At 51.0% G+C, this 26,431-nt stretch overlaps 1 protein-coding gene across 2 annotated transcripts in view; it reads right to left on the bottom strand.

The window, feature by feature from the left end:
• IPO9 (importin 9) overlaps positions 1–22,762 on the bottom strand; it is a 44,643-nt gene extending 21,881 nt beyond the window's left edge. The window contains exons 1-8 of one of the 2 annotated variants that reach the window (XM_029068963.1): positions 15,280–15,372; positions 14,388–14,490; positions 7,722–7,783; positions 7,265–7,351; positions 5,466–5,667; positions 4,116–4,204; positions 2,646–2,732; positions 2,048–2,167 (exon numbers count right to left, since the gene is read on the bottom strand). In XM_029068963.1, the coding sequence (XP_028924796.1) occupies positions 2,048–2,167; positions 2,646–2,732; positions 4,116–4,204; positions 5,466–5,526 (357 nt within the window). In that variant the 5' untranslated portion in view covers positions 5,527–5,667; positions 7,265–7,351; positions 7,722–7,783; positions 14,388–14,490; positions 15,280–15,372. Of the gene's footprint in view, positions 1–2,047; positions 2,168–2,645; positions 2,733–4,115; positions 4,205–5,465; positions 5,668–7,264; positions 7,352–7,721; positions 7,784–14,387; positions 14,491–15,279; positions 15,373–22,614 lie in introns of those variants that run through there. The other variant, XM_029068965.2, reaches the window with a different exon arrangement.
• Positions 22,763–26,431: the final 3,669 nt, after the last annotated feature.

Here is a 26,431-nt window from a genome sequence, read left to right as displayed (position 1 = left end):
ATGATCCTTGCCCTCCAGCTAAACGATGACTATGGAAGGGGGAGAGCCTTTCAGTTGCAACAGGGAAAGGCTACTGCAGAAACTCAAGATGAAAGGTGACTAAGTGAGTTAACCCTAATAATGGATAGGCCTTGCTTACCAAAGTAGGGGGCAGAGAAGGGGAGGAACGGCTCTTCTCATAGGAAAGAGAGAGCAGAATTAAATCAGGGTGTACTGTGAAGAAAATAACTGAATTATTTATCGTGGGACTCCTCTATGCATGTTTTTGTATCTATCTGCTCCCTCGATTCCTATACCTGTTGGGCAAGGAACAGGTCACTGTACTTCCTAGGCACTGAGGACAGTGCTTTACCCACAGTAAGTATTCAATAAATTTGTGGACAGGGAATGTGACTGTTTATTGTTTACTGTTTATTGTTACACTGTCCTCTCCCAAGCACTTAGTACAGTGCTCTGCACACAGTAAGTGCTCAATAAATACGACTGAAGGAATGAATAAACACCACTGATTGACTCTTTGTTCTCAACTTCCCTAGTGCTTAGTGCAGTGAATTGTCCCAAATGGGCACTCAATAAATACTAGCACTGGAGGTGCCTGAGAGTTCCCTTTACTGATATTTCTGCTAAAGATGTGCAGGGGAATGGGTGGAGATAGTAGGGGTGAAAAGAGGAAAAGAGTGAATGTATTCTGCAGTGTCAGTTTGCCCAGATGGCGCAGGGCACCAGGGAGGGACATGCAGCCCTTCCTGACATGCATGCCTGGCGAGGCCTGGGGGGGGGTAGCTCACCTCTGTTCCAGCAGAGGGTTGAGATGAAGGGGAGGTCAAAAGGAAAGACTATAAAAGGATATAGGGAAAACAAATTCTCTCTTTGCCCCTTGATTTGGGAGTCAAAGAATCCATCAATCAATCAGTGGTATTTATTGAGCACTTACTGTATGCAGAGCACTGTACTAAGCTCTTGGGAGAATACAACAGAGTTGGTAGGCATAGTCCCTGCCTACAAGGAGCTTACGGGTGGCCTTCCACAAGAAGAAATGAAATGCCTTGTGTTTCAAACCCTTGCGATCATGACTAGCAGTTTTGTGGGAACCCAGATTAATATAAGGATTTGGCAGTGAAGCCAAATCTGGTTTAAATACATCTCTGCCTGTTTAAAACTGCCATTAATTTACTCAATCCTGGCTAAGGAAGACGGAATATTTTTACTTTGATACTTCTGAACTTACAGTACATTCTTTTCTATTTATTTTCTACAAAAACCCTTTCAATTTGGAAGTCCAGGAGCTCAGGAAGCCCACTGCTTTGGGGAGAAAGACGAGGAGATTGGTTTTCTTCGCCGAAGACTTCCAGTGCCCCTTGGGGGCCCAAATCTATCAAGTCATGGAGCGGTGGAGACAGTTTACCTGGACATTTTGGGGGCATACAGTGTCCCCTTTGATGGGGGGCGGGAGAGGAGAAAAGATTTAGGGTTCTCACAGACCGTAGGAGCCAGAGATGCCAACTTTTCCTTTTGAGCATGGGAGGTGAAAAGAAGGCAGAAATCCTCAGGGTCGGGGGAAGGACTGGGAGGTACCTGACAGCAGAGCTGATAGTCCAGAAAGCCACCATTAAGGACTCCTGCAGCCCGGCCCAGAAACTCTCGTCTTGTCTGAGGCGAGATGAGCTGTGGGGGCCATTGCCCTCTGGGCGTGGGGACCAGTTGTGAGGACGATGAAAGGGACACCAATAATAACAACAGTAATAATGATAATTGTAGTATTTGTTAAGCGCTTACTCTGTGTCAGGCACTGTACTAAGCACTGGGGTGGATACAAGCAAATCGGGTTGGACACTGTCCCTATCCCACAAACGGCTCACGGTCTCAGTCCTATTTACAGATGAGGTAACTGAGGCACAGAGAAGTGAAGTGATTTGCCAAGGTCACACAACAGAGAAGTGGCGGAGCTGGGATGGATTCACCCCTCTTCCCAATTAGAAAAGGGTCATAGTCTCTGACCCAGCTTTCAAGGGTGCAGTGCCCGGAGAGGAGCAGGACAGAGCCTCACCTTCAGGACCTCCATCTTAAACCCGCTGTCTGAGGTGGGGCCGTCTGGCATCTGGAGGGCCTGCACAAAGGCCTCAGTGAACTGCTGCACCACGGGAAAGATCAGGACTTTGGCTGCACCCTGGAGAAAAGGAAGCAGAACCTTGGGTAAGGCCGGACAAGCCTCATGGCTGCGTGGGGAGGTTCTAGAGCGCAGGAGTGCTAGCTATCATAATGCTACAGGGCTCCACCAAGCTCCACCCCACCAGGAGGGCCCCAGCTCCAGAGCTCTTGCTGACTCCTGCCTCTCGGCCCACCAACGAGAGGAATTCCCGGACAGCAACTGCCCCAGGCTGCTGGGCCTCAGCAAGTCATTAGAAACCCTGGGCTGGTTTCTCCTTGGGGATGTCAGCACCAATTCAGAATGGATGATTTTAGCTCCAGCCCCATGGGCCAGCTAAGGGGCTTTGCTAAGGGGCTTTGTCATCATGGGGGCCAGAAGAATCCGGTCTCCAAAACACCGGGGCCTCTCCCAGCCCGAGAAAATCAGCGTTTGCCACAGTTCGGTGATGGAATGGCCTGTCCTGGGCCCATGGCCCCGTCTCCCAGGGCCCGCTCACCTTCTCCAGCTCCTCCATGTTGCAGATCATATGGGCACATGTGGTGAAAATCTCAACCGCTCGGGATCGGGTTCGAATACCGTAAACCTGGAAGAGGATGCCAGACTCAGTGGAGGGGACAGAGAACAACTGTCACCCCACCTTGGAAATCCCATCTCCTCCAGGAGGCACCACCCCACCCCAGATTACTGCTTTCTCTTCCCAGGATGTAATCTCCCCAACAACCACCTCAGCCCTCTGGGTCAACCACCCCAAACACTTCTGTACATCCCTACTTTCACACCCTAGCACTTAAGTACTCGCCCATCTACAAATGCACCACTTATTCCTTCTATTGGTCAACTCTTGCAGTATTTCTCTCCTCCACTACTGTAAGCTTGTTGAGGACAGGGATCCAGTCTACTGTTCCATTATACTCTGCCATGTGCTTAGTACAGTGCTGTGCACACAGCAGGGGCTCCATAAATCCTACTGATTGAGTGATTGAGCACTCGGCTCTCTACCTGGAACCTGGGGCAGGTCAGAGAAGAGGACAATCAACCATGCGAAGGAAATCCTGTCCCAACGAAAGACACAACACAACTTATCCTTTCCAGGGCCCAAGATACATGTCACCTTCCCTGGTAACGGAATCCTAGAGCAGGAAAGTAGGATCAGCAGTAGCATTTACTGAGCACCCCCGTGGTGCAGTGCACTGTACTAGGCACTTGGGAAGTACAGAATAACGAAGCAGCCTGTTCCTTGCCTATAAGGTGCTTACCCTCTAAAAGAACATACTCCAATGTTCCCCATATCTCCAGGGAGCTGTCCTATCTCCAGGGAGCTGTGTGACTAAATCATCCTGAATAGTGGGTTGAAATGGAGGTGGCTGCCACATGTTTTTAATAGCTTCAGGGATGCAGATTCCACACCCTCCCTCAAAAGTTTGCCCTAATGTAGAAATATTTAACTCCCCAGATCACTAGAAAGTTATTCTCTGCAGCTAAATGAAACACCTGCTGCCATCTAAACCCATTTCCTCCTGTCTGACCCACTGGGGGCCTGAAGGACAACTTTCTAGCATTCTTCAAGTCAGAGACCTGAACCCAGTCAATTTCCCTCTTGGTCTTCCCTTCTCCCCAGGCTAACCAACCCTAATTCCTTTATAACTCTGCCTCAGAAGGTTTCTTTTCTCTTCTTTAGACCATTTCAGTTCTCTTCTCTGGATGCCCCCCCTCACCTCTCTGCAATTTTGTGGGGGAAAAAGGTGCTGACAAAAACTGGACCGGAAATGGGAAAGGTACCACATTTATGGTTTCAGCAAAATGCTCAGGGTGCCATCCAGATTCAGCTGCAGCCTGCATCATGGCACGCCATGCCGGGGTTCACCAACAATCACCCCCTGGCCACCACTCCCACTCCTGCACCTCACCACCCCTGCGCCTAATCCACTTCCAGGTACCCGCTAGTGGGGCGGGCCGGCTGCCGTACCTCTGCCATCGTGAAGATCTTATACATCTCGGGGAGAATGACGGGAGCAACCAGTGGCATCTGGATATCGGTCACTTCGCGGGTGAATTCTACGAAGAAAGCAAGGGGTCCCCGATGTCCATATTTCGTTCCCAGGCTGAGGCTAGTGAAATAGTCACAAGTAGCTTCTTCCTGTCATGTTTGGTTCCCACTCCCCACACCTCCCCATTTGTAAGGTTTTGGGGGCCACCCCAACCCCACAGTACTTATGAACATATCTTTAATTTATATAAGTTATCTATTTATTCATACTACTGTCTGTCTCCCCCTCTATACTGTTAGCTCATAATGGCCAAAGAACGTATATGCTAGTTCCAATGTATTGTACTCCCCCAATTGTTTAGTACAGTGCCCTTTATAGTAAGGGCACAATAAATACGATTGATTGATTTTCTGAGAAAGACTGAGGAGCCCCCAAGGCCAGAGATGCAGTGATGGGATTATTGTGGTGTATGGGGGAATAACATTACAATACTAATAATAATAATAGTAATTGTGGTGTTTGTTAAGCAATTACTGTGAACCAGGCACTGTACTAAGCGCTTGAGTAGATACAAGATAGTTGGGTTGGGCCCAGTTCCAGTCCCAAATATGGATCACAGTCTTAATCTCCATTTTACAGATGAGGGAACTAAAGCCCAGAGAAAGAAGTGACTTGACCAAGTTCACACCGCAGACATGTGGCGGAGCCAGGATTAGTACTACCCAGGTCCTCAAACTCCCAGGCCCCTGCTCTTTCCACTAGGCCATGCTGTTTCCAGACAGGAACCAGTCAGGGGCTAGAGGAGATACTTCAAGGGGTGGAAAAGGGGCCTGAGAAAGGGAAAGAAGGAAGTAGGAGGACAAGGAAATGTTTACTGAGGGGAAGGAGAAGAGAAGCTCTTGGGAAAACAGTACAATGTTGCAAAGAGTTCAGACAAATCAGGTGATCTGCTCAGGGCAGTCCCTAAGACCTTTTAGCAAGTATCTAAGTTTTGATTATTGTTTGGGGATTGTTAAGTGCTTATATGCTCCTGCTCCTTGGATTTGGGTCTACTTATGAAACCCATTCCAGTCTTGTTATAATGATTATGATTGGTGCATCTTCCCTGCTGCGCTCATCCTCCTGACCATAGGGAATTCTCCTGTACCCCATGCATGCTCAGTTGCTCCTGCTGACTAACTGGGGGAGGCTAGAATGGCCTCATTGTGAGCTGGAAGATCCCTGGGGGGGAACACCCTCGGGGGGACTACCAGGTGAACCCTCTGACCCTGGGCAACACCGAGTCACTGGGCTGTCCCCAACCCACCCCGAAACAAGGCCGCTGGTACCTGTGAGCACTCGCATGGCTCCGTGGACGGCCTTCAGATCCCCGCTCACCAGCATCTCCATCAGCAAGTTGAAGAGCTGGGGCCAGGCCTCTGGCCAGTCCCAGTGAGCGATTGCCGACACTGCATAGGCCACGCTAGACCTCACTTTGCTGATCGACTCCCTCAGGCCGCTGGGAAGCAGCTCCCGGATGACGATTTTTGCCTTTGGAAGAGAGGGTCCCCTGTTTTAGCCCGTGACCTTCAACCCCACACCCAAGAGGGTCCCGAACGAGGTAACTCGGGAGTCTGTGCCGAAAGAGCAGGATCTTGGACTGCTCAACCGGTGAGATGACACGCCATACGTGCCGAAGGGCAAGCTCTCTAGGTTGACTCACGAAATGAGGACATGTCAGTGCTCTGCATTTCCAAGTCTGGTAGAGAGGCATAAGAATCCAGGTTGATTGGAGGGTCCTTGGAGCCTCCATGCAGAGGACATGAGCTGGTACAAGCCAGGCACTCATACTTGGTGTGATGGGGGCGGTCCACACCATGACCAGCCCAAAGTTAGGATGGGAAACTCAGGAGGTCGACAACTGCCAGAGAGATTAACTACTGGAATGGGCTTGCCTCGAGGTGTGTGAGGTATGGGATTAAGAGGCCCACAACTCTATCTAGGTAGCAGCTGCAGGGAACTTAATTGAAGTGCTTGTCCGACTGTCTATCTAGATAGATTGTCACCAGGAGGTTCTCTTTCATTCTTGACTCAGGTATCCAAAATGAACCCCATCCCAACTCTTTCTGAGGTCGGTCAGTCACAGTCCCCTGCACGTGTGAGGTGACACACCTCAAGGTCTGCCCGCCCGCTTGGAGCCACGCACCCAGCGGCACTGTGATGGGCACTGCCTGTTCGCGGGGCCTTGTTCTTGTTTCTTGTCATGGACCCCTTGCTCCCATCCTCCCTCCTGCCTGGAACTCTTTCCTACTTCTCATTTGGCTGGCACTGCTCTCATCTTCAAAGCCTTAAGAACCTTAAAAACCTCCTCCAGGAAGCCTTCCTTGACTAATTCCTCATTTCCCGCCCCCACACACTATTCTCCCTTTGGCCTGTTGCCTATACCCCAGGCTCTCTAAGCCACTTTGATTCTCACCCAACCCCTGCAGCACTTCTAAACTCCTGATGGGAAGGAATGATGTCTACCACATCTACTGTACTGGATTTTTCCAAGTGATTAATAAGGTGCTCTGCACATGGTAAGTGCTCAATAAAGACTACTGAGTGACTGACTGAGACAGGGAACAGCAGGCATTTCCCTGGGAAAAGCCCCTGGGAGCAAGAAGAGTTCACCTCAGACTCTCCTGGGGAATAATAAGGTATTTGTTAAGCATTTACTATGTGCCAGGCATTGGACTAAGCACTAGGGTGAATACAAGCACATTGAGTTGGACACAGTTCCTGTCCCATTTGGGGCTCAGTCTCAATCCCCATTTTAGAGATGAGGCAACTGAGGCACAGAAGTGAAGTGACTTGCCCAAGGTCGCACAACAGACCTGGGATTAGAGGAGCTGGGATTAGAACCCACGACCTTCTGACTTCCAGGCCCATGCTCTATCCACTACACCAAGCACCAGTGGCTCCAACAGTGAAAGGGTGGGCCAGTTCTCCCAGCTCATCACACACCTCTCCCAGGGTAGGCTTGACCACTGGCTTGTTTCCTAGGCTCCGGCCCACCTCCCCACTCCAGTGAAACTGGTTCTGGCCACTGGGACCAACCATCCCTCAACTTTCCTCAGGGGAGAGAAGACAGAGGGAAACTCCTCACCCTTTCTGTTGTTTCCGGTGGCCTGAACTTCTCTGACTGGGCACACCAGTGTGTCTCCACATACTGCTTCAGGATGACAGATGCCAGCTGGTGAGAGAGAGGCAGAGAGAGAGTGAGTGGGTAAGGGGGAGGGAGGAGAGTTTGAGGAGGGGAGGGAGGAGAGTGTGAGGAGGGGAGGGATACACCCCCCACCACCCCCAAGGGGAGTTGGCAGGTTGAAAAGGGTGTGTCTCACAACATGCATAAAGACTCCCTGTCTGCCCAGAAGTGCTCTCCAGCTCAGCTTGTTAAAGAGCTCTTGCATGCCGCCTGTACAAAGCCACCCCTACAGTCCTCCCAGAGAAAGAGGAGAAAGTGTCGGGGCAGGGGGGAAGGGAGAGAGAGAGAGGGCGAGTGAGAGAAAGAGGGAGGGAGAGAGAGAGAAGAAAGAACCTTCCACAGCCCGTACTGTACTGACCTGCCGAATGGCCAAGGCCCCCTGGGGATCCACAGTCAGCTCTGCCAGGTGAACGCCAAACTCTGAAAGAGAAACCTTGAGGGTGAGCCCAGGGGCAGGCCGAGACCATCAACACAAAATGGCCAGAGTGGACCCTCGAGGCCCCAGGAAGGGTTTCGGGAAAGAGGCTCCTCCTTCCCAAAGAAAGGGCAGGTGGCCACCACTGGGGCAAGCGCTCAAGAGGTTCATTCATTCAATCAAATTCATTAAGCACTTACTGCATACAGGCAATGTACTAAGTGCTTTGGAGATTACAACAATAAACAGACATGTTCCCTGCCTACCACAAGTTTAGATTTAATGGTTTTCCAAAAATGAGCAATAGTTTCAAATATCCAATTGAATGACAATGCAAGGTCAAAGATACCCAAGCCTCAAAAGAATACCCAAAACAAATTAATACCTTTTAAATACACGATTCCAACACTACTATAAAAACAAATGAATGAAAAAGAAAAGAAGACAGTGCTCTCTTTACTCCTTGCAATACGAAAAATGGAAGTAGAAATCCATACTCTGAGTGGGCTGCAGCCCACAGCCACAGAGAAGCCTCAAAGTGATTCCCCATTCCCAGGCCTGGTGGGGACAGCCTCGCGCTCCCACCCCTCAAACCAAGCACCAAGAGGTTGCTAGGAACCATAGGACAACCATGAGGAAGGGAAGGGAAGAGGGTGGCACACCCTAAGGTATCTAGTCACCCCAGACTAGGTATGCCATGCTTCTAAATATCTAGACCCGGGAGATGGCTCCAGGTTTTAGGGAGAGGAGGACAAGCCAAGACCTCTGAGAACCAACTTGTGGAGAAATCTTGATGGGTGTCCCGAGTGTAGATCCAACCTAGGCCATCCCCTGATCCAATCACCTCTTGCTTCTTAATCATTTGGTGGCAGAGAAAGAAAAAAACAAGCCTGGAAAACTGGCTTCCACAAGGCGTGGCTCAGTGGAAAGAGCACGGGCTTTGGAGTCAGAGGTTATGAGTTCGAATCCCAGCTCTGCCACTTGTCTGCTGTGTGACCTTGGGCAAGTCACTTCACTTCTCTGTGACTCAGTTACCTCATCTGTAAAATGGGGATGAAGACTGTGAGCCCCACGTGGGACAACCTGATTCCCCTGTGTCTACCCCAGCGCTTAGAACAGTGCTCTGCACATAGTAAGCGCTTAACAAATACCACCACCAAGTAGAAATTTTTCAGGCCCAAAGAGCTGTCTCAGGACTATGCGAGATTGACCCCATCACTCGCCAACAATGCCAAACAGTGGCAGCATAGCCTAGTGATAGAGCACGAGCCTGGGAGTCAGGACCTGGATTCTAATCCCCGCTCCACTACTTGTCTGCTGTGTGACCTTGGGCAAGACACTTACCTCTTCTGGGTCTCCGTTACCTACCTGTAAAATGGGGATTAAGACTGTGAGCTCCATGTGGGACAGGGACTGTGTCCAACCTGACTAATTTTTAATCTTTCCCAGAGCTTAGTTCGGTGATGGGCATATATTAAGATAATAAGTGCTTAACACATACCCCTCCCGCCCCCGCAAAAAAAACAGTGATAATGGCAGAATGGACGGGCTGGGAGAAGGTGATGACTATGGAAAAGGAAATCTAAGGGACTAAAGGAGCCAGCCTCTATTTTAAATCTCTATTTAAAATCATGAGGGCATAAACTCACGATGTAAAGAGCCGAGTTATTCTGTCATTCAGAGAAAACCATCACGTCACCAAGAGCTTCAGAATGAAGCCAACTAAGTTTGAGCGTTTACATCCGATACCAAATGGACTGAAATGAGACGGTTATCTGGGAGAGAGTTGCTATCCAGAAAGCTCAGTCTAAAGATGGCACCTGAAATGGGCACAGCCACCAGAACCCCTCCGGGCCCACTGGCCCAATACCTAGGAGGCTCGGACTTATGTTTGCCGCAGCAAGAAAAAGAACGGGACATTTAGGTAAATTTCCCCGATATTGGGTCTGCAAAGTCAGTCAAAGCCACCACCTGCTCTATCCTCAGATCTTTGCTTTTGTGTCGTAGAAAAGGTCTTGAGCATCCACCAGATGCAATGCTCTATACTAAGCATGAGGAAAGTGCAGAACAAGCAAGTGACACATTTCCTGCCCACAAGGAACTTACACTTTGATGAGGGGGCGACTGACAGGCAAAAGTATGTATAAACAAATATATATATTTACAAATGAGTAGTAGCATAGCCTGAAGGAAAGAGCACAGGTCCAAGAGTCAGGGTACCTGGGTCCTAACCCCAGCTCCCTCATTTGCCTACTGTGTGGCCTTGGGCAAGTCACTTCAGTTCACTCAGCCTCAGTTTCCGCATATGCAAAATAAGGGTTCAGTACTTGTTCTCCCTCCTATCTCGATTGTGAGCCCGATATCTGATAAGGACCACGTCCAACTTAATTACCTTCTATCTACCCCCGCACTCAGAACAGTTCTTGGCACATAGTAAGCACTTAACCAACACCATCATTTCTTCTAGACTGTGAGCCTGTTTTTGGGTAGGGGTCGTCTCTATTTGTTACCAAATTGTACTTTCCAAGCACTTAGTACAGCGCTCTGCACAAAATAATAAATATGACTGAAGTGACTTGCTCAAGGTCACACACCAGACGAGTGGTGGAGGCGGAATCAGAACCCACATCCTCTGACTCCCAAGCCCGAGCTCTTGCCACTATGCCACATTGCTTCTCACAGGTACATAAGGAAAGCTGGAATTAATCACAAAAGGCAGGTTGAAGGAGGTGGGCTTTCAATTTAGGGGAAAGCTGTGTGATCTAATGGAGCTGAGGGGGAAGAGAGAGTGCTAAGCCAAGGGCACAGAGTGAGCAAGGACTGGAGGTGGGGAAGTTGAGAACAAGGTACAGTTAGGAACCTGGGTTGGCAGGAGGGAAGGAAGGCCCAGGGTGGGTTAGGAGGAGCAGGTGAAGACAGCAGATGTGTACACTGGGATGAGGGTGCAGAGAGCCTTGCACCAATCACACGGCATTTTTGCTGGGTGTGGAGGAACCCGGGGAGCCAGTGCAGGGCTTCGAGAGGCAAGGAGATGTGAGCCAAGTGACGCTTCAGGAAGATGATCCCTGCAGAGACCTGTAGGATAGGCTGAAAAGGGGGGAAGCTGGAAGCAGGGAGGCCAGCCACCCGGTGGCCCTAACTTCCACCAAACCAGCAGCCGGTTGAAGAGGAAGGGGTAGATTTGGGAGTGGAGTAGTTCAGCTTTAGCATCTAAATTCGAGAAGTTGGCAGAACATTCAAATGGAGATGTCCCAGAGGCAAGTGGAAGGTGCGGGATTGCGGGTGAGATGACAGGTCAGGCTAGAGGGGGTAGAGTCGTCCATGAAGAGGGAATTGCTGAAGTCAGACGAGTGAATGAGCACCCAGAGAGAGAGTATGGGGGCCCAGAGAGAAGAGAGAGGGAGCATCATAGGACACCTGCAGTTAAGGGAAGAGAGGCATAAGAGGAGCCAGGGAATGGAGAAAAGAATGGGCAGTCAGAGAAGCAGGAGGAGAACCAAGCTAATACCAAATCAGTAAAACCAAGGCACTTTAAGGAGGGGGAGTCCCACAGTGTCAGAGGTGGCTGAGAGGTGGACGAGGATGAGGACAAGGTAGAGCCCAGTGGATTTGGCTTTGAGGAGGTCAGTGGTGACCTCGGAGAGTGCAGCATCAGTGGAAAGGTAATAATTGCCATTAGGTAAAAGTGCTTCAGTTGTAGCAGGCAGGGAAAGAGATCTGAGGGGCCATCATTAAGCATTTTGGACCTCTCAGGTTCACCTCTTCCTTTGGCTGGTGGGGTGCCAAGTGTCTATAAACCAGAGGGCCACCCAAGGTGGTCTCCCCATTATGTACGGGCCCACCAGAGCCAAGAGCAAGAAGTCCCGGATGAGCCGGAACTTAGGGCACTGGAGAAATCGTCACGAGGAGGGGTCGGGCCAAAGGAGCGTCATTTGCCTGCCACGGAAGCCTCGCCAATGAGGAGGAGGGATGATGGCCCAACGTGGGAACCACGCGGGCTCTTGGAGCAGTTTCTCAATAGCCAGCGGCAAGTCCCTTGTAGGCAACTGCTGAGGCCTGACAGTGTGCTCCCTTCAAAACCACCGCCACCAGCAGTTCCCTCCAGAGCGGAGGCAGCGTGGAACCTCGGCCTGCATCTCTTTCTTTCTCCTCGAGACTTAGCTGGGTCCTGGGGGGCGGCCCGGTCAGCCATCCGCTTCCAGGAGCAGATTTGCAGGTGAGAGAGAACCCGATGATGATTAGTGACCAGCTTAACTGCCCAAGGTGGTGGCAGCCTCACCCTGCTCCCCAAACTGCCCCATCACTCCCTCTGGACACCTGGCTTCACATGCCCCGGGGACTTGTTTGGGAGTGGGGATTGTGCAGTGCTGGTCATCGCCAACACCAACGTGCCCGAGACCAGCCCAAGGAGGAGGAGCCCAGAACTCAGCCCATCCCCTGCACCTGCTCATCTCCATCTCATCTGGCCCCTTGCACTATGTATACCGGAAAGGATCTCTCAGCTACAAAGAAACAATTTGGGTGCTGGGGTTGGCGCAACCTCCACTTAGATGTCTGAATAGAGTCGGTCTCGGAAACTGAGGAAGGCTGCCATTTCGAGAAGAGGGAAGCTCCGCTCGGAGGGGCTGCTTTATGAAGCCGAATGTGGCAGGAGGTCCAGCGCCGCTCTTACAAAGGTGGTCAGTAATTCTTCACCCGGTTGCTTTGGAAAAAAAATCAAGTCAGTTCAACGCCGACACTACTGGCCTCAGTTCTCCGGCAAATAAACTTTCCCCGGGCTCCTGAATTGTGTTGTCCTGACTCGGGCAACGAATCCCTTCTTCTGCCAGAGCTGTAAGGGTATTACCTGCCTAAAAGCTGCAACATCATGAAAACTAGTCTCTGAGCCACACAGAAGCATTACATGAAGGTACAGGGAGGCAGCCCAGTCGAGCAGAAGGAGGATAGATCTGGGAGTCAGGCGACTGAGGTTCTAGTCCCAGATCTTAGAGAAGCAGCAGGGCGTAATGGATAGAACACACCTGGGAGTCAGAAGGTCATGGGTTCTAATCCCGGCTCCACCATTTGTCTGTTGTGTGACCTTGGGCGAGTCACTTCACTTCTCTGGGCCTCAGTTCTCTCATCTGTAATATGGGGATTGAGACTATGAGCCCCACGTGGGACAGGAACTGTGCCCAACCCAATTCACTTGTATCCACCCAAGTGCTTAGTACACTACCTGCCACAAAGTAAGCGCTTAACAGAAGCAGCAATTATTATTATTAACTGCCACAGTCTTGCTATGGGCTCTTGAGCAAGTTATTACCTATCTGGGCTTCACTTTCCCTATCTGTAAAATGGGGATAATAAAAATTATGGCATTTGTTAAGCATTTACTATGTGCCAGGCACTGTACTAAGACACTTGGGGGAAGCAGCGTGGCTCAGTGGAAAGAGCACGGACTTGGGAGTCAGAGGTCATGGGTTCGAATCCCGGCTCTGCCACTTGTCAGCTGTGTGACTGTGGGCAAGTCACTTCACTTCTCTGTGCCTCAGTTACCTCAACTGGAAAATGGGGATTAAGATTGTGAGCCTCACATAGGACAACCTGATTACCCTGTATCTACCCCAGCGCTTAGAACAGTGCTCTGCACATAGTAAGCGCTTAACAAATACCAATATCATTATTATACAAGCAAATTGGGTTGGACACAGTCCCTGTCCCATGTGGGGCTCACATTCTCAATCCCCATTTTACAGATGAGATAACTGAGGCACAGAGAAGTGAAGTGACTTGCCCAAGATCACACAGCAGACAAGTGGCAGAGGCAGGATCAGAACCCATGACCTTCTGACTCCAGGCCCATGCTCTATCCACTACACTAGGCTGACATCTGTGGCTTCCTACCTCCCAGGTATATTCAGTCCACACATTTCGCTCTTCTAATGCCACCTGGCTCACTGTTCCTCAATCCTGTCTATTTCATCTTCTGCACTGCCCTAGTTCCCTTCATTCATCCCTGCTCCCAGCCCCCCAGTACCTATGTACATATCTGTAATGTACTCATTTGTATTAATCTCTATCTCCCCCTCTAGGCTGTAATCTCATAGTGGGCAGGGAATGGCTCTGTTATTTTGTTCTCTCACAAGTGCTTAGTACAGGGCTCTGTAAACAGTAAGCACTCAATAAATACGACTGACTGACATCCTCCCTCTGGTCTGGAACTCCCTCCCCCACCATATCTGACTGCCCGCCACTCTCCCCACCTTCAAAACCCTCCTAAAATCACATCTTCAAAAGGCCTTCCTTTTGGCATTCGTTGAACACCTGAGGACGACTGCATTAGGGATTAGTAGACATGATCCACACCCTCCAGGAGCTTCCAGACTAGGCATCCTCTTGCCCCACGTCTTTTCATCCCCAAGGGTGAAGCTCCCCTCCCTCTCCCTTCACCCCACTCCGCTTTAAACAAACTTATTTAGCCTGCCAAGTCCAGAGGAGAAAAGAGGAACACAGGGCTTGGGATGCTAGTTTGGGTGTGGGAGGAGTGCACGGAGGGTCAGGGGGAAGGGAAAGGGCCGGGGAGCGGGGGACACCAGCCCAAAGGAAAAAGAAAAGTCCACCACTGGCCTTTCTCCGAGCACAGCCGCCTTCCGCCCGGCTCAGTGACCGCCGCCACACGGCCCAGGAGTGCGTCTGGATCCTCCAGGGACTCCCCCTCGCTTACGCTACACTGCAAGAGAGCCAGAAAAGCGCTCATGAGAACCAGAAAGGAAAGGTCCCGGTTGGTAGGAATGTCTCTCCAGGCAGCCAAGCTGGGAACATCAAAGCTCAGGGATCTGGACATCCCCTGAATGGGGTGGCGGAGGTGGGGCAGGGGGAGGGTCAGGGAAGGGATGTCAGGAAGAGATAACAGCCCCCACCCCTCAAGCCCTACATTCTAGGGTGCCATGGGAGGCGGGCGCTAAATGACCCCGCCCAGAGAAGCATCGGCTGTCAGGGGCCAGACAGCAAATGTGACTGACATTTCGGGTCAACAGGTCACGGGAAAAACGCCTCCAATCTCTCTACCCAAAGGCAACAGCCCGAAGAAGTGAAGGAAATGATGGTCCAAGGCCTCAATCCCCAAGCAAGGATCTACCACGCCCGACCCGCTGGCCTGGCAGGCAGCAGATGGAGCCCCACCCCCGGGGGCTCTGGATCCAGAGCTCTCAGGTGGGAAGGAAGGTGCGGGGGAGAGGGAGACAGAACTGCTTCCGAAGGTAGTCTCCTCTGGACTGGCCTCCCAGACGATCATGGAGGATGACCGACCATCAAGGGCCCGAGGGACGTGGGAGCCAGGAGGCGGGGAATTCAGCTCTAATTCTGCCGCCGGGGGATCTGGAGCACATCTGGGCCCCACTTTCTCCTGTCATCCCTGTCCCTCCCTCCCTCCCTCCCTCGCTGCACATGTGCCAAGGCCATCTTGCCAGGCTGCTGAGAGAAACCCGTCAGAGCCATCCAACTCCAGGCAAACCAGCACCTCATCTCCGGTTGGGGATGCAGAGGTCTCAGACACAGGTCTTCCCAGGCAACTGCTCCTCAGGTCACTTCTTCCCTCCCAGAAAGACGAGCCAGGAAATTAGACCAGAAAATTGGACCAGGGCGGTCAACTCCCTGATCTTTGGGGCCAGACACGTTTTTCTGACCTCGCCCACACCCGGGGCTCATACAGCAGGCTCTGGTGAAAAAGCTTTTCATCGGTTCTTCGGGTCAGGGGCTGGAAGAAAGAAGGTGCAGTTTGGAACTGGATCCTGGCCACCTGCCTCACTGGGGGGAACGTTTCTCATCTGGGGCTGCTGCTGCAGCTGGCAGTGAGGGACCAGGTGAGAGCTTGAGAACCCTCAGTTCTGCCAAGTCCCAGAGCCATACCCCAAGGCCCCAGGAAGACAAGGAGATTTCTTTTGGAGTTAAGGGGCTGTGAATAAGCAGTCCCCAAGCCCACCCCCTATTCGGGAGTTGGTGTAGGGATGGGGGCGTTGGGGAAGCTGGGGGGAGAAATCAGTTGTCAGCAACCCCGGGCAACATGCTGAATGGCCTTGAAAAAGCCCCAGGGGCACTGGAGAGGACAAAGAAGCCGGAGACATTGATGGATGTGGTCTGGTGCTTCCAGCAGACCAGGCACGACCCAGCACTCAGGAAGGAGGGTCAAGGGGGGCCCGCCTGTGGGACTCCGGGGGCCCTCCAGCAGTCTCTCAGAACAAGCAAACACAATCTCTAGAGGCTGCTCATTGGTTCATTCAATCTGAGGCTCATTCCTAAAAAACTCTGGGCTCAAAGGCCCTGGTAACGGAGATTGGCCTAGGCCCTTCAAACCCAATCCCAGGCCAGACCCTGGAGGAACTACGGAAGACCAGGCCAGAGACAAAGGAGGAGTCTTGAGGGGAAAACAGGCTCAGTCACTCTGCCATGCTAAAACAGCAAGGGCCTGCTGAAAAGAGCCCAAGACTGAGAATCCGAGGACCTGACTTCTCATCCTGGCTCTGCCCCTTGCCTGCTACATTACCTGGGGTAGGTGACTTCACTGGACCTCAATTTCCTCATCTTTGCCATGGGGATTCAATACCGGTTCTCCGGCTTACTTAGATAAGGAGCCTAGTGTGGGACAGGGATGGTTTACAACCTGATTATTATGTACCTACTCCTGAGCTTAGTACAGTACCTGGCATATAATAAGCGCTTAACAAATACCACCGTTATGATGATGATGTCACTTTTCCTCAGAAAAACATGTAAGAGCACACTGAGTACCACCAAGCCCGGAACAGAGCCTGCCTACTGACCTTGGGGCAGGAAAGGAGGAAGAACAGGAGTTGGGGGGGTGGAAGGGGACTGGGCTCTTGCTGGAGCCCTGGGTTTAGAAAAATCAGAAAAGAGGCAGTTCTACCAGCTGTCCACCCTTTCTCTGAGACATTCCAACTGTCCCTGAGAGTACAAGGACCAGAGGTCAACACGAGGGGCATGACCCCAGCAGCCTGAATGTCTCAGTTGCCTAGGACATGGTGGGCCAGATGACTGTCCACAAGCTGACCATTTTAGGAAAAAAACGCCAATGCCGATCAAAGCACCTCTCTGGCCAGTTAGACAGATGCTAAAGAGCATCTTCTGAATCTGCCTGTAGCTGCAGTCTTAGCCCAGGCCTGAATGCAAAGCTTCCAGAAGTTTTCAAAAGGTGCCCGGTGCCAAACAGGTCCTGTGAAACAGAAATCTGTGGATCTGTGACCTTTGAGCACTGGATACTTACCCCACCCTCAGACCTACAGCACTTTTTTTTTCTTTTAAGATGGAATTTGTTAAGCGCTTACTTCAAGCCAGGCACTACATACACTATGTGCTGGGGATAGATAAATGCTAATCAGGTTGGACACAATCTACGCCTCACTTGGGGCTCACAGTATTGATCCCCATTTTCCAGATGAGGTAACTGAGGCACTTAGGTAACATCTACAAATTACATATTACAGATTATTTATAATAATCATGCTATTGGTGAAGCACTTACTATGTACCAAGCACTGTACTAAGCATTGGGATAGATACAAGATAATCAGGTTCCACATCTAAGTGTCTAAGTATCAGGATCTAAATAAGAATCCCCATTTCGCAGATAAATCACTTAGGCCCAGAGAAGGTAAGTGACCTGCTCAAGGTCATGCAGTAGGCACTTGGCGGCGCTGGGAGGTCCTCTGACCCCCTGGCCCATGTTCTTTTCACTGGGCAATGCTGCATATTTATTTTAATGTCCATCTTCCACGCTATAATGTAAGTTCGTTGTGGGCACGGAAGATGTCTACCAACTCCTATGTATTGTACTCTCCCAAGTGCTTAGAACACTGCTCTGCACACAGTAAACATTCAATAAATACCACTGATGATGAAAAGGGACTGGATCTGGATGTTCAGCCAGATTCTTGACAGTCTGTACCTAGCTTGGTCCAGCTGAGGCTGTACCTCCCTACCAAAATACAGAACAAAGTTACAGTAAGTTGGAACATGCCAGGAACCTTGATGCTAGAGCAAAACACATCCCTCACCTCCCCTGGAACATTGGCTCACCAAGAGAAGGATCAAATCAATCAATCTGGTCACTAAGGAAAGATGCAGGGCTGTAAAGGCTGTGGCAGAGGCTTGAACAAGGAGACACAGAACCAAAGTGGAGCCCATATTTGTGACATGGAACCATCAGTCACAAGTCCCTCCCCACAACCAAGGAGCAGCAGAAAACTGTTCTCTAAGGGCTAGTTTCAAACTACCCTTCATGACCAGAGGGACTCAAATCTCACAACCCCTCCCACCAGGGAGAGAAAACCCTACCCACACAATAGATAAAATGGCCCTAGGCCCCTGTGAAACTGTTTATTAGAGGGTAAAAGGTGTATGTGTGTTGAGGGGAGGGGGAGAGGAGGGAAACTCTTCTTCTGGAAGAAAGCCACCAAGCAGGGAAGGGGATGAATTAAGTAATTATAGTATTTGTTAAGTGCTTACTTTGTGCCAGGCACTGTTCTAAGTGCTGGGATAGATAGAAGCAAAAATGGTTGGACACAGTCCCTGTCCCACGCGAGACTCACAGTCTCAATCCCCATTTTACAGATGGCGCGGAGAAGTGAAGTGACTTGCCCAAGGTCACACAGCAGACAAACGGCAGAGCCGGGATTGAAACCCATGACCTTCCGACCCCCAGGCCCGTGCTCTAGCCGCTACTCCAAGCTGCTTCCATATCAAAGAAGGCAACTATCTCACTGCTGGCTTGGATGGACCGCTGGGTCTAACCTAGTGACCTCACAACCTGAAGAGACTCTCCCCTGGCACTTAATAAATAACCATTCCCAGGGTTGATCTAAGATCACTTTCTCGGACAAGAGAGCCAGGCTAGAGGAAGAACACTCTGTCCCCTTGAGCTCCAGATCAGCATTGTTGCTCAAGAAGGGATGTCGAACTCATCTCTTTGCAAAGGTTTTGGAATATATTATAAGCAAATCAAATCACATAGGCATTCCAGGGCTGAGGCCCCAAGGCACCAGGAGACAAAGAAAGACAAAGGAGTTCTCTCCCTCCTTTGTACAGTCCCAGGCTCAATCCCCTCTTGCTCAAGTGGCTAGCATTCCTGATGACAGGCATACAGGGAGAAAGGCCAATTCACTGGGGAAATTCACTGCCAAACCCAGGTCCTCATTTAATAAATGCTCAAGACATTCCCCCCCCCCCCACCCAAGTCTCTAATACTCCTCAATCAACAGTACTTACTGAGCGTTCACTATGTTCAGAACACTGCACTGTACAGAGCCCAGGAGATGTGACCCATGGTGGCCTCAAAGGGACCCTTGTCCATCCCCTCTCCACTCTTCGGTGGCGGTGGACAACAGCAGCAGTAAAATCACCGAATCGGAGAAATAAGAACGAGGCTCCTGATAGAGATGCTAAGACCAACTAGCCTGAGGGTTGTGTTGGTTCTAACAAGGCTGAGGCATCTTCTGGACAACCTCTTGGAGGTGGTGACTTTTAAGCCTGAAAGCAGTGTGGTCTAATGGATAAGGCACAGGCCTAGGAGTCAGAAAGACCTGGGTTCTAATCCCGACTCCACCACTTCTCTGCTGTGTGATCTTGGGCAAGTCATTTCATTTCTCTGTGCCTCAGTTACCTCATTTGTAAAATGGGGATTAAGACTGTGAGCTCTATGTGGAACAAGGACTGTGTTAAATCTGAAGAGTTTCCCCAGCGCGTAGTACAGCGCCCTGTACAAAATAGCACTAAAAAAATACCATTACAAAAGAGAAAGAACAGGGTAGAACAACACTGGGTCCCAACAGGCCTGGCTGTGACTTTGAATAGGGTAAAAGGGTCTACACTCCTAGCGTTTGATGGAAAACTGGGGTGGATATAAGCAAATCGGGTTGGTTCACAGTCTTCACCCCCTTTTTACAGATGAGGGAACTGAGGCACAGAGAAGTGAAGTGACTTACCCAAGGCCACACAGCAGTCAAGCTCTCCATCACTTTCTCCCCTCCTACCTCACCTCCCTTCTCTCCTTCTACATTCCAGCCCGCACACTCTGCTCCTCTGGCCCTTTCCTTCTCACCGAGCCTCGATCAAGCTTAACTCACCTCCGACCCCTGGCCCACATCCTACCTCTGGCCTGGAACGCCTTCCCTCCTCAGATCTGTCAGACAATCATTCTTCCCCACTTCAAAGCCCTACTGAAGGCACATCTCCTCCAAAAGGCCTTTCCAGACTAAGCCCCACTTTTCCTCAGCTCCCCCTCCCTTCCGCGTCACCCTGACTCGTTCCCTTTACTCTTCCCCCCCTCCCAGCCCGGCTGCACTTTCGTGTATCTGCATAGATCTGCAATTTTATTTATTTTTATTGATGCCTGTTTATCTGTCTTGATGTCTCTCCCCCACTGCTGGACTGTGAGTCCGCCGTGGGCAGGGACTGTCTCTCTTTACTGCTGTATTGTACTTCCTAAGTGCTTAGTACAGTGCTCTGCACATAGTAAGCGCTCAATACATATGACTGAATGAATGAATGCTGACTGGGAGAAGCAGTCCCTGATCTCCAGTAGGAATCAATGATATTTATTGAGCACTTACACTGTGGGTAGTGGACTGTACTAAGCACTTGAGAGAGTATACTATGACAGAGTTGGGTGACACATTCCGGTTCCACAAGGAGCTTACAATCTTTACTGAATACTTACTGTGTGCAGAACACTGTACTAAGCTCTGGGGAAAATATAATTTAACAGAGTTGGTAAGCACGTTCCCTGCCCACAAGGAGCTTATAGCATAGAAGGGGAGGCACGCACTAAAATCAACTGTGGATATGTACGTAAGTGCTGGTGGGTGAATAAAGGGTGCAAATTCAAGTGCAAGTGAGACGTAGAAGGGAGGAGTAAAGGAAATGAGGGCTTAGTTGGGGGAAGGCCTCTTGGAGAAGTGATTTTAATATGGCTTTAAAGGTGGGGAGAGTGATCCTTTTTTTGGATATGAAGTGCCAGAGGCAGTAGGTGGGCAAGGGGTCAGTGGCGAAACACAAGAAATCGAGGTACGGTGAGTAGGTTGGCATTAGAAGAGCAAAGTGTGTAGACTAAGTTGTATAGGGAAACCAGTGAGGAAGGACAGGAGGAGGCAAGATGATTGAGCGCTTTAAAGCCGCCGGTAAGGAGTTTGTTTGACGCGGAGGTGGCTGGGCAATCACTGAAGGTTTTTGAGGAAGGGGGAAACATGGAGAGACATTAATATAACTAAATTTCACGTGAGAAACGCGGGGTGGTGACCAGACACCTCTGGAACAGGAATCTGCGGGGCTGACCCCAATGCGGCTTTGACGATCAGCACCAAATACCCCAGATCTCCTCACCCGCTTTTCAAACTTGGCCATGGCATCACTCTCTCGTGGCCCCCTGGGGCTGCGCCTCACGTGGGCTGACAGCCCCGTTTTCTGTTGCAAAAGGCACTGGGGATAGTAATAATAATAATATTGTTGGTATTTAAGCGCTTACCATGTGCAGAGCGCTGTTCTAAGCGCTGGGGTAGATACAGGGTAATCAGGTTGTCAGGATGACATACCTGTGACCCCCTGTGGGTCAGGAACTGGGTCTGCCCCAGTGGTAGCGCATACTCTTGGGACATGGTAAGCACTTAATTACAACGATCAGGCTCATTACCCGGCCCCCCAGGTCAGTGGCTTCAAGGCAGTTTTGATACAATCGATCAATGCCACTTACTGAACCCTTACTCTGTGCAAAGCACTTTACTAAACGGTTGAGAAGAGATCAACCCTTCTCTACTCCTCTTTGGCCCCGACCTAGGCCCCTCTCCAGTCCTGCTCCACCTCTTCCCAGGACCCCTGACCCAAGACAAGCCTCATCTTTTAGGGGCCTCTTAACCACCCCCGTTCTGATTACAATCAATCAGCGCTATTTAGGGAGTGCTTACTGAGAGCAGAGCACTATACTAAACGTTTGAAGAGAGATATAACTCCTCTCCGGTCCTGCTCGGCCTCTTTCCAGGACCCCCGACCCAAGACCCTCCCCATTTTTAGGACCCTCCTAAGGGCCTCCGCTTTGATATAACCGATCGGTGCTATTTACTGGGCGCTTATGTTGTGCACGGCACTGTACTCAACGCTTAAGGGGGGGATGCAACCCCTCTCCGGTCCTGCTCGGCCTCTTTCCAAGACCCCTGACACTCCCCATTTTTAGGAGCCTCCTAAGGGCTCCCGCTTTGATATAACCGATCGGTGCTATTTATTGGGCACTTACGGTGGGCAGAGCACTGAACTCAACGCTTAAGGGGGGGGATGCAACCCCTTCCGGTCCTGTTCGACCTCTTTCCAGGACTCCTGACACTCCCCATTTTTAGGAGCCTCCTAAGGGCTCCCGCTTTGATATAACCGATCGGTGCTATTTATTGGGCGCTTATGGTGTGCACAACACTGTACTCAACGCTTGTGGTGTGGGGGGGAAGCAACCCCTCTCCGGTCCTGCTCGGCCTCTTTCCAGGACCCCCGACACTCCCCATTTTTAGGAGCCTCCTAAGGGCTCCCGCTTTGATATAACCGATCGGTGCTATTTATTAGACGCTTATGGCGTGCAGAGCACTGAACTCAACGCTTAAGGGGGGGATGCAACCCCTTCCGGTCCTGTTCGACCTCTTTCCAGGACCCCCGCCCCATCTTTCGGGCCCTCGTGTCTCTCTCTCTCTCTCTCTCTCTCACACACACACACACACACAGAGCCAGCCAGACAGCCGCACGCGCATGCGCGCGCCGAGGCCCGGCAGCCCAGCCCTCCGCGGGAGCGCGCGCGCGCCGCACTCACCCTCCGTCACCTCCAGCACCTTGATCTGCTCCTCGGCGGCGGCGCGCACGTCCTGCACGGGCGACAGGATCCCCGTCAGGGTCTCCACCAGCGCCTCCTTCAGACCCTGCGCCACCGGGCCCGGCAACCCGGACCCCGCGCCCGCCGCCGCCGCCATCTTCCGCGCCGCGCCGGCTCCGCCCGCCGCCGCCGCCGCCGGGACCCGCCACCCGACCGGCACGACGGCGCCCGCGCGCGGCCAATCCGCGAAGCCGCGCCTGCGCGCTGGGGGCAGGGGGGACGGGGGCGGGGGGGAAAGGGGGCAGACGCGCCTGCGCACTGGGAGGAAGGGGGCGGGGGCAGGGAGCAGCTCGCGCACGCGCAGTTGAGGCCACCCGCCACAGCGCCCCCCTGCGGCCCCGAACGGGAAGAACTCCCCCTAGGACGCGCTCCTGCCCTGGTTTGGAGGAGTTTAATAACAGTGATGCCGACATTCGTTCAGCGCTTACCATATACCATGCTCTCTACTAAGCGTTGAGATAATAATAATAATAATGATGGTATTTGTTAAGGGCTTACTATGTGCAAAGCACTGATCTAAGCGCTGGGGGGATACAAGATCATCAGGTGGTCCCACGTGGCGCTCACAGTCTTCATCCCCATTGCACAGATGAGGTCACTGAGGCCCAGAGAAGTGAAGTGACTTGCCCAAAGTCACACAGCTGACAAGTGGTGGAGCCGTTGTTTTAACGAGATGTTTATCCCCTTGATTGTATTTATTGCTATTGTTTTTGTCTGTCCGTCTCCTCCATCAATAGGCAGGAACTGTCTCTATCTGTTGCCGATTTGTACATTTCAAGCGCTTAGTACAGTGCTCTGCACATAGTAAGCGCTCAATAAATACTACTGAATGAATGAATGAATGAATTAGAACCCATGACCTCTGACTCCCAAGCCCGGCCTCTTTTCGCCGAGCCCCGCTGCTTCTGCTTCTAGGTAGACTGTGAGCCCGTTGTGGGGGAGGGGTTGTCTCTATTTATTGCTGAATTGTACTTTCCCTGCATTTAGTACAGTGCTCTGCACACAGTAAGTGCTCAATTAATAGCACTGAACAAATAATAATGATGGCATTTGTTAAGCACTTACTATGTGACAAGCACTGTTCTAAACGCTGGTTGGGGGGGATACATGGTAATCAGGTTGTCCCATGTGGGGCTCACAGTCTTTATCCTCATTTTAAATAATAATAAATAATGTTGGTATTTGTTAAGCACTTCCTATGTGCTGAGCACTGTTCTAAGCGCTGGGGTAGATACAGGGTAATCAGGTTGTCCCATGTGCTCACACTTCTAATCCCCATTTTACAGAGGAGGGAACTGAGGCACAGAGAAGTTAAGTGACTTGCCCAGAGTCACACAGCTGACAAGTGGAGGAGCCGGGATTAGAACCCATGACCTCTGACTCCCAAGCACGGGCTCTTTCCACTGAGCCACGCTGAATGAATACACGGTAATTAGGTCGGACACAGTCCCTGGCCCACGTGGGGTTCACAGTCTAAGTAGGCGGGAGAACAGGTATCGAGTCCCCATTTTATAGGTGAGGAAATGAAGGCACAGAAAATTGAAATGTCTTACCCGAGGTCACACAGCAAGGAAGTGGTATTACGGATTAGAACCCATGGCCCCTGACTCCCAGGCCCATGCTCTTTCCTTAAGGGCATGTTCCTTCCCCAAGAGTGTTAATCTCTGTGGGGCACCCACTTGGGAAGGCACTCTTGGAAAGTACAGAATAAGGACGGTGTCATATTACCTCCCCCCAAGAAGCTTACACTCTAGGGGGAGAGATAGAATGAAGCAGCACGGCATAATGGATAGAGCATGGGCCTGGGAGTCAGAAAGGCACGGGTTCTAATTCCGGCTCCGACACTTATCTGCTGTCTGACCTCGGGCAAGTCACTTCTCTGAGCCTCCGTTACCTCATCTGTAAAATGGGGATTGAGACTATGAGTCCCGTGTGGGTTAGAGTCTGTGACCGACCTGTTAAACTTGTATCTACCCCTACACTTAGTTCAGGGCCTGGCATATAGTAAGCACTTAAATACTACGATTATTATTATTATGGTGTCTCCCATCATGGTCTAGTGGATAGAGCACGGGCCATGGGAGTCAGAAGGGACCTGGGTTCTAATCCCAGCTCTGCCACTTGTCTGCTATGTGATCTTGGGCAAGTCACTTCACTTCTCTGGGCTCCAGTTACCACATCTGTAAAATGGAGATTAAGACTGTGAGCCCCCTGAGGGATAAACTGTATCTACTCCAGGGCTTAGTACAATGCCTGGTACATAGTATGTGCATAACAAACACCATAAAAAAAGGAATGCCAAACCTCAGGACCAAGTACCTACTCAGATTCATAGAAGAATTGACGGGAGCGTTAATAATAATGTTGGTATTTGTTAAGCGCTTACTATGTGCAGAGCACTGTTCTAAGCACTGGGGTAGACACAGGGGAATGAGGTTGTCCCACGTGGGGCTCACAGTCTTCATCCCCATTTTACAGATGAGGGAACTGAGGCACAGAGAAGTGAAGTGACTTGCCCACAGTGACTTGCACAGCACCGGCCACTCTCTCTTGTCCCTTGCCACTTACGTTCCCACCGGTGCCCAAAGCAAGTAGTTAGGCTGAGGTGCACAGCCCGTGACCTAAGGCCAGAGCCATCTTTGTCCCTTTTAACCAGCTCTAGGCAGAACCAGGAGTCGAACCTTAGGCTCCCCAGAGCAGGGATCTTTCTCCGGGACCAGTAGTAGGGCCCAGACAGGGACACAGAGAACAGATATTGAGTATATAACTCTCCTTCCTGTTCAAAGAAGATGTTCAGAGCTTTCCCACCAACACTTCCACAGAGGCAGGCAGGGGCACTGTAAGCCTGTTTACTCGTTTTGATGTCTGTCTTCCTCCTTCTAGACTGTAAGGCCGCTGTGGGCAGGGATTGTCCCTCTTCAATGCTGAATTGTACTCTCCAAGCACTTAGTACGGTGCTCTACGCACAGTAAGCGCTCAATAAATACGATTGAATGCAAGCATGAATGAAACACAGGTCTGGTGGAAAGAGCGCAAGGCTGGTAGTCAGAAGAACCATGTTCTCATCTCAGCTGTGCCTCTGGCCCGCTGCGTGTCCTCGGGCAAATCACTTAACCTTTGTAGTCCTCGGTTTCCTCGTCTGTAAAATGGGAGACACCCACCCTCCCATCCCTTAGATTGTGAGCTCTGTGTGGGATGGCGACTGTGTCGGACTTGAATATCTTGTAGAGAAGCAGCGTGGCTCGGTGGAAAGAGCACGGACTTGGGAGTCAGAGGTCATGGGTTCGAATCCCGGCTCTGCCACTTGTCAGCTGTGTGACTGTGGGCAAGTCACTTAACTTCTCTGTGCCTCAGTTACCTCATCTGTAAAATGGGGATTATGGCTGTGAGCCTCACGTTGGACAACCTGATTACCCCGTATCTACCCCAGCACTTAGAACAGTGCTCTGCACATAGTAAGCACTTAACAAATACCAACATTATTATTATTGTATCCATCCCAGCCTCTCATATCTAGTCAGCGTTTAATAAAGATCATAATTTTAAAATCTCTAGAGAGAAACTGAGCCCCAGAGACATCTGCGATCCAGGAAGGGGCTCCCTGCAGTCCAGAGCTCCTGGCTCATGTGCTACAACTTATTGGTTGGTTGGGAAGGTGGAGAGGGAGGAGGCTGAAGGGGGCTTTCAAAAGAACTGATGTGATGCAGAGGAAACAGGAATCGGGGCAGCAGTCTCACTCTAACCCTTTCCCTTCCCC

This window comes from Ornithorhynchus anatinus, chromosome 7, assembly GCF_004115215.2.
Source record: "Ornithorhynchus anatinus isolate Pmale09 chromosome 7, mOrnAna1.pri.v4, whole genome shotgun sequence".
NCBI lineage: Eukaryota > Metazoa > Chordata > Mammalia > Monotremata > Ornithorhynchidae > Ornithorhynchus > Ornithorhynchus anatinus.
The sequence above is the reverse complement of the archived record's forward strand: the minus strand, read 5'-3'. Positions and strand labels throughout refer to the sequence as shown.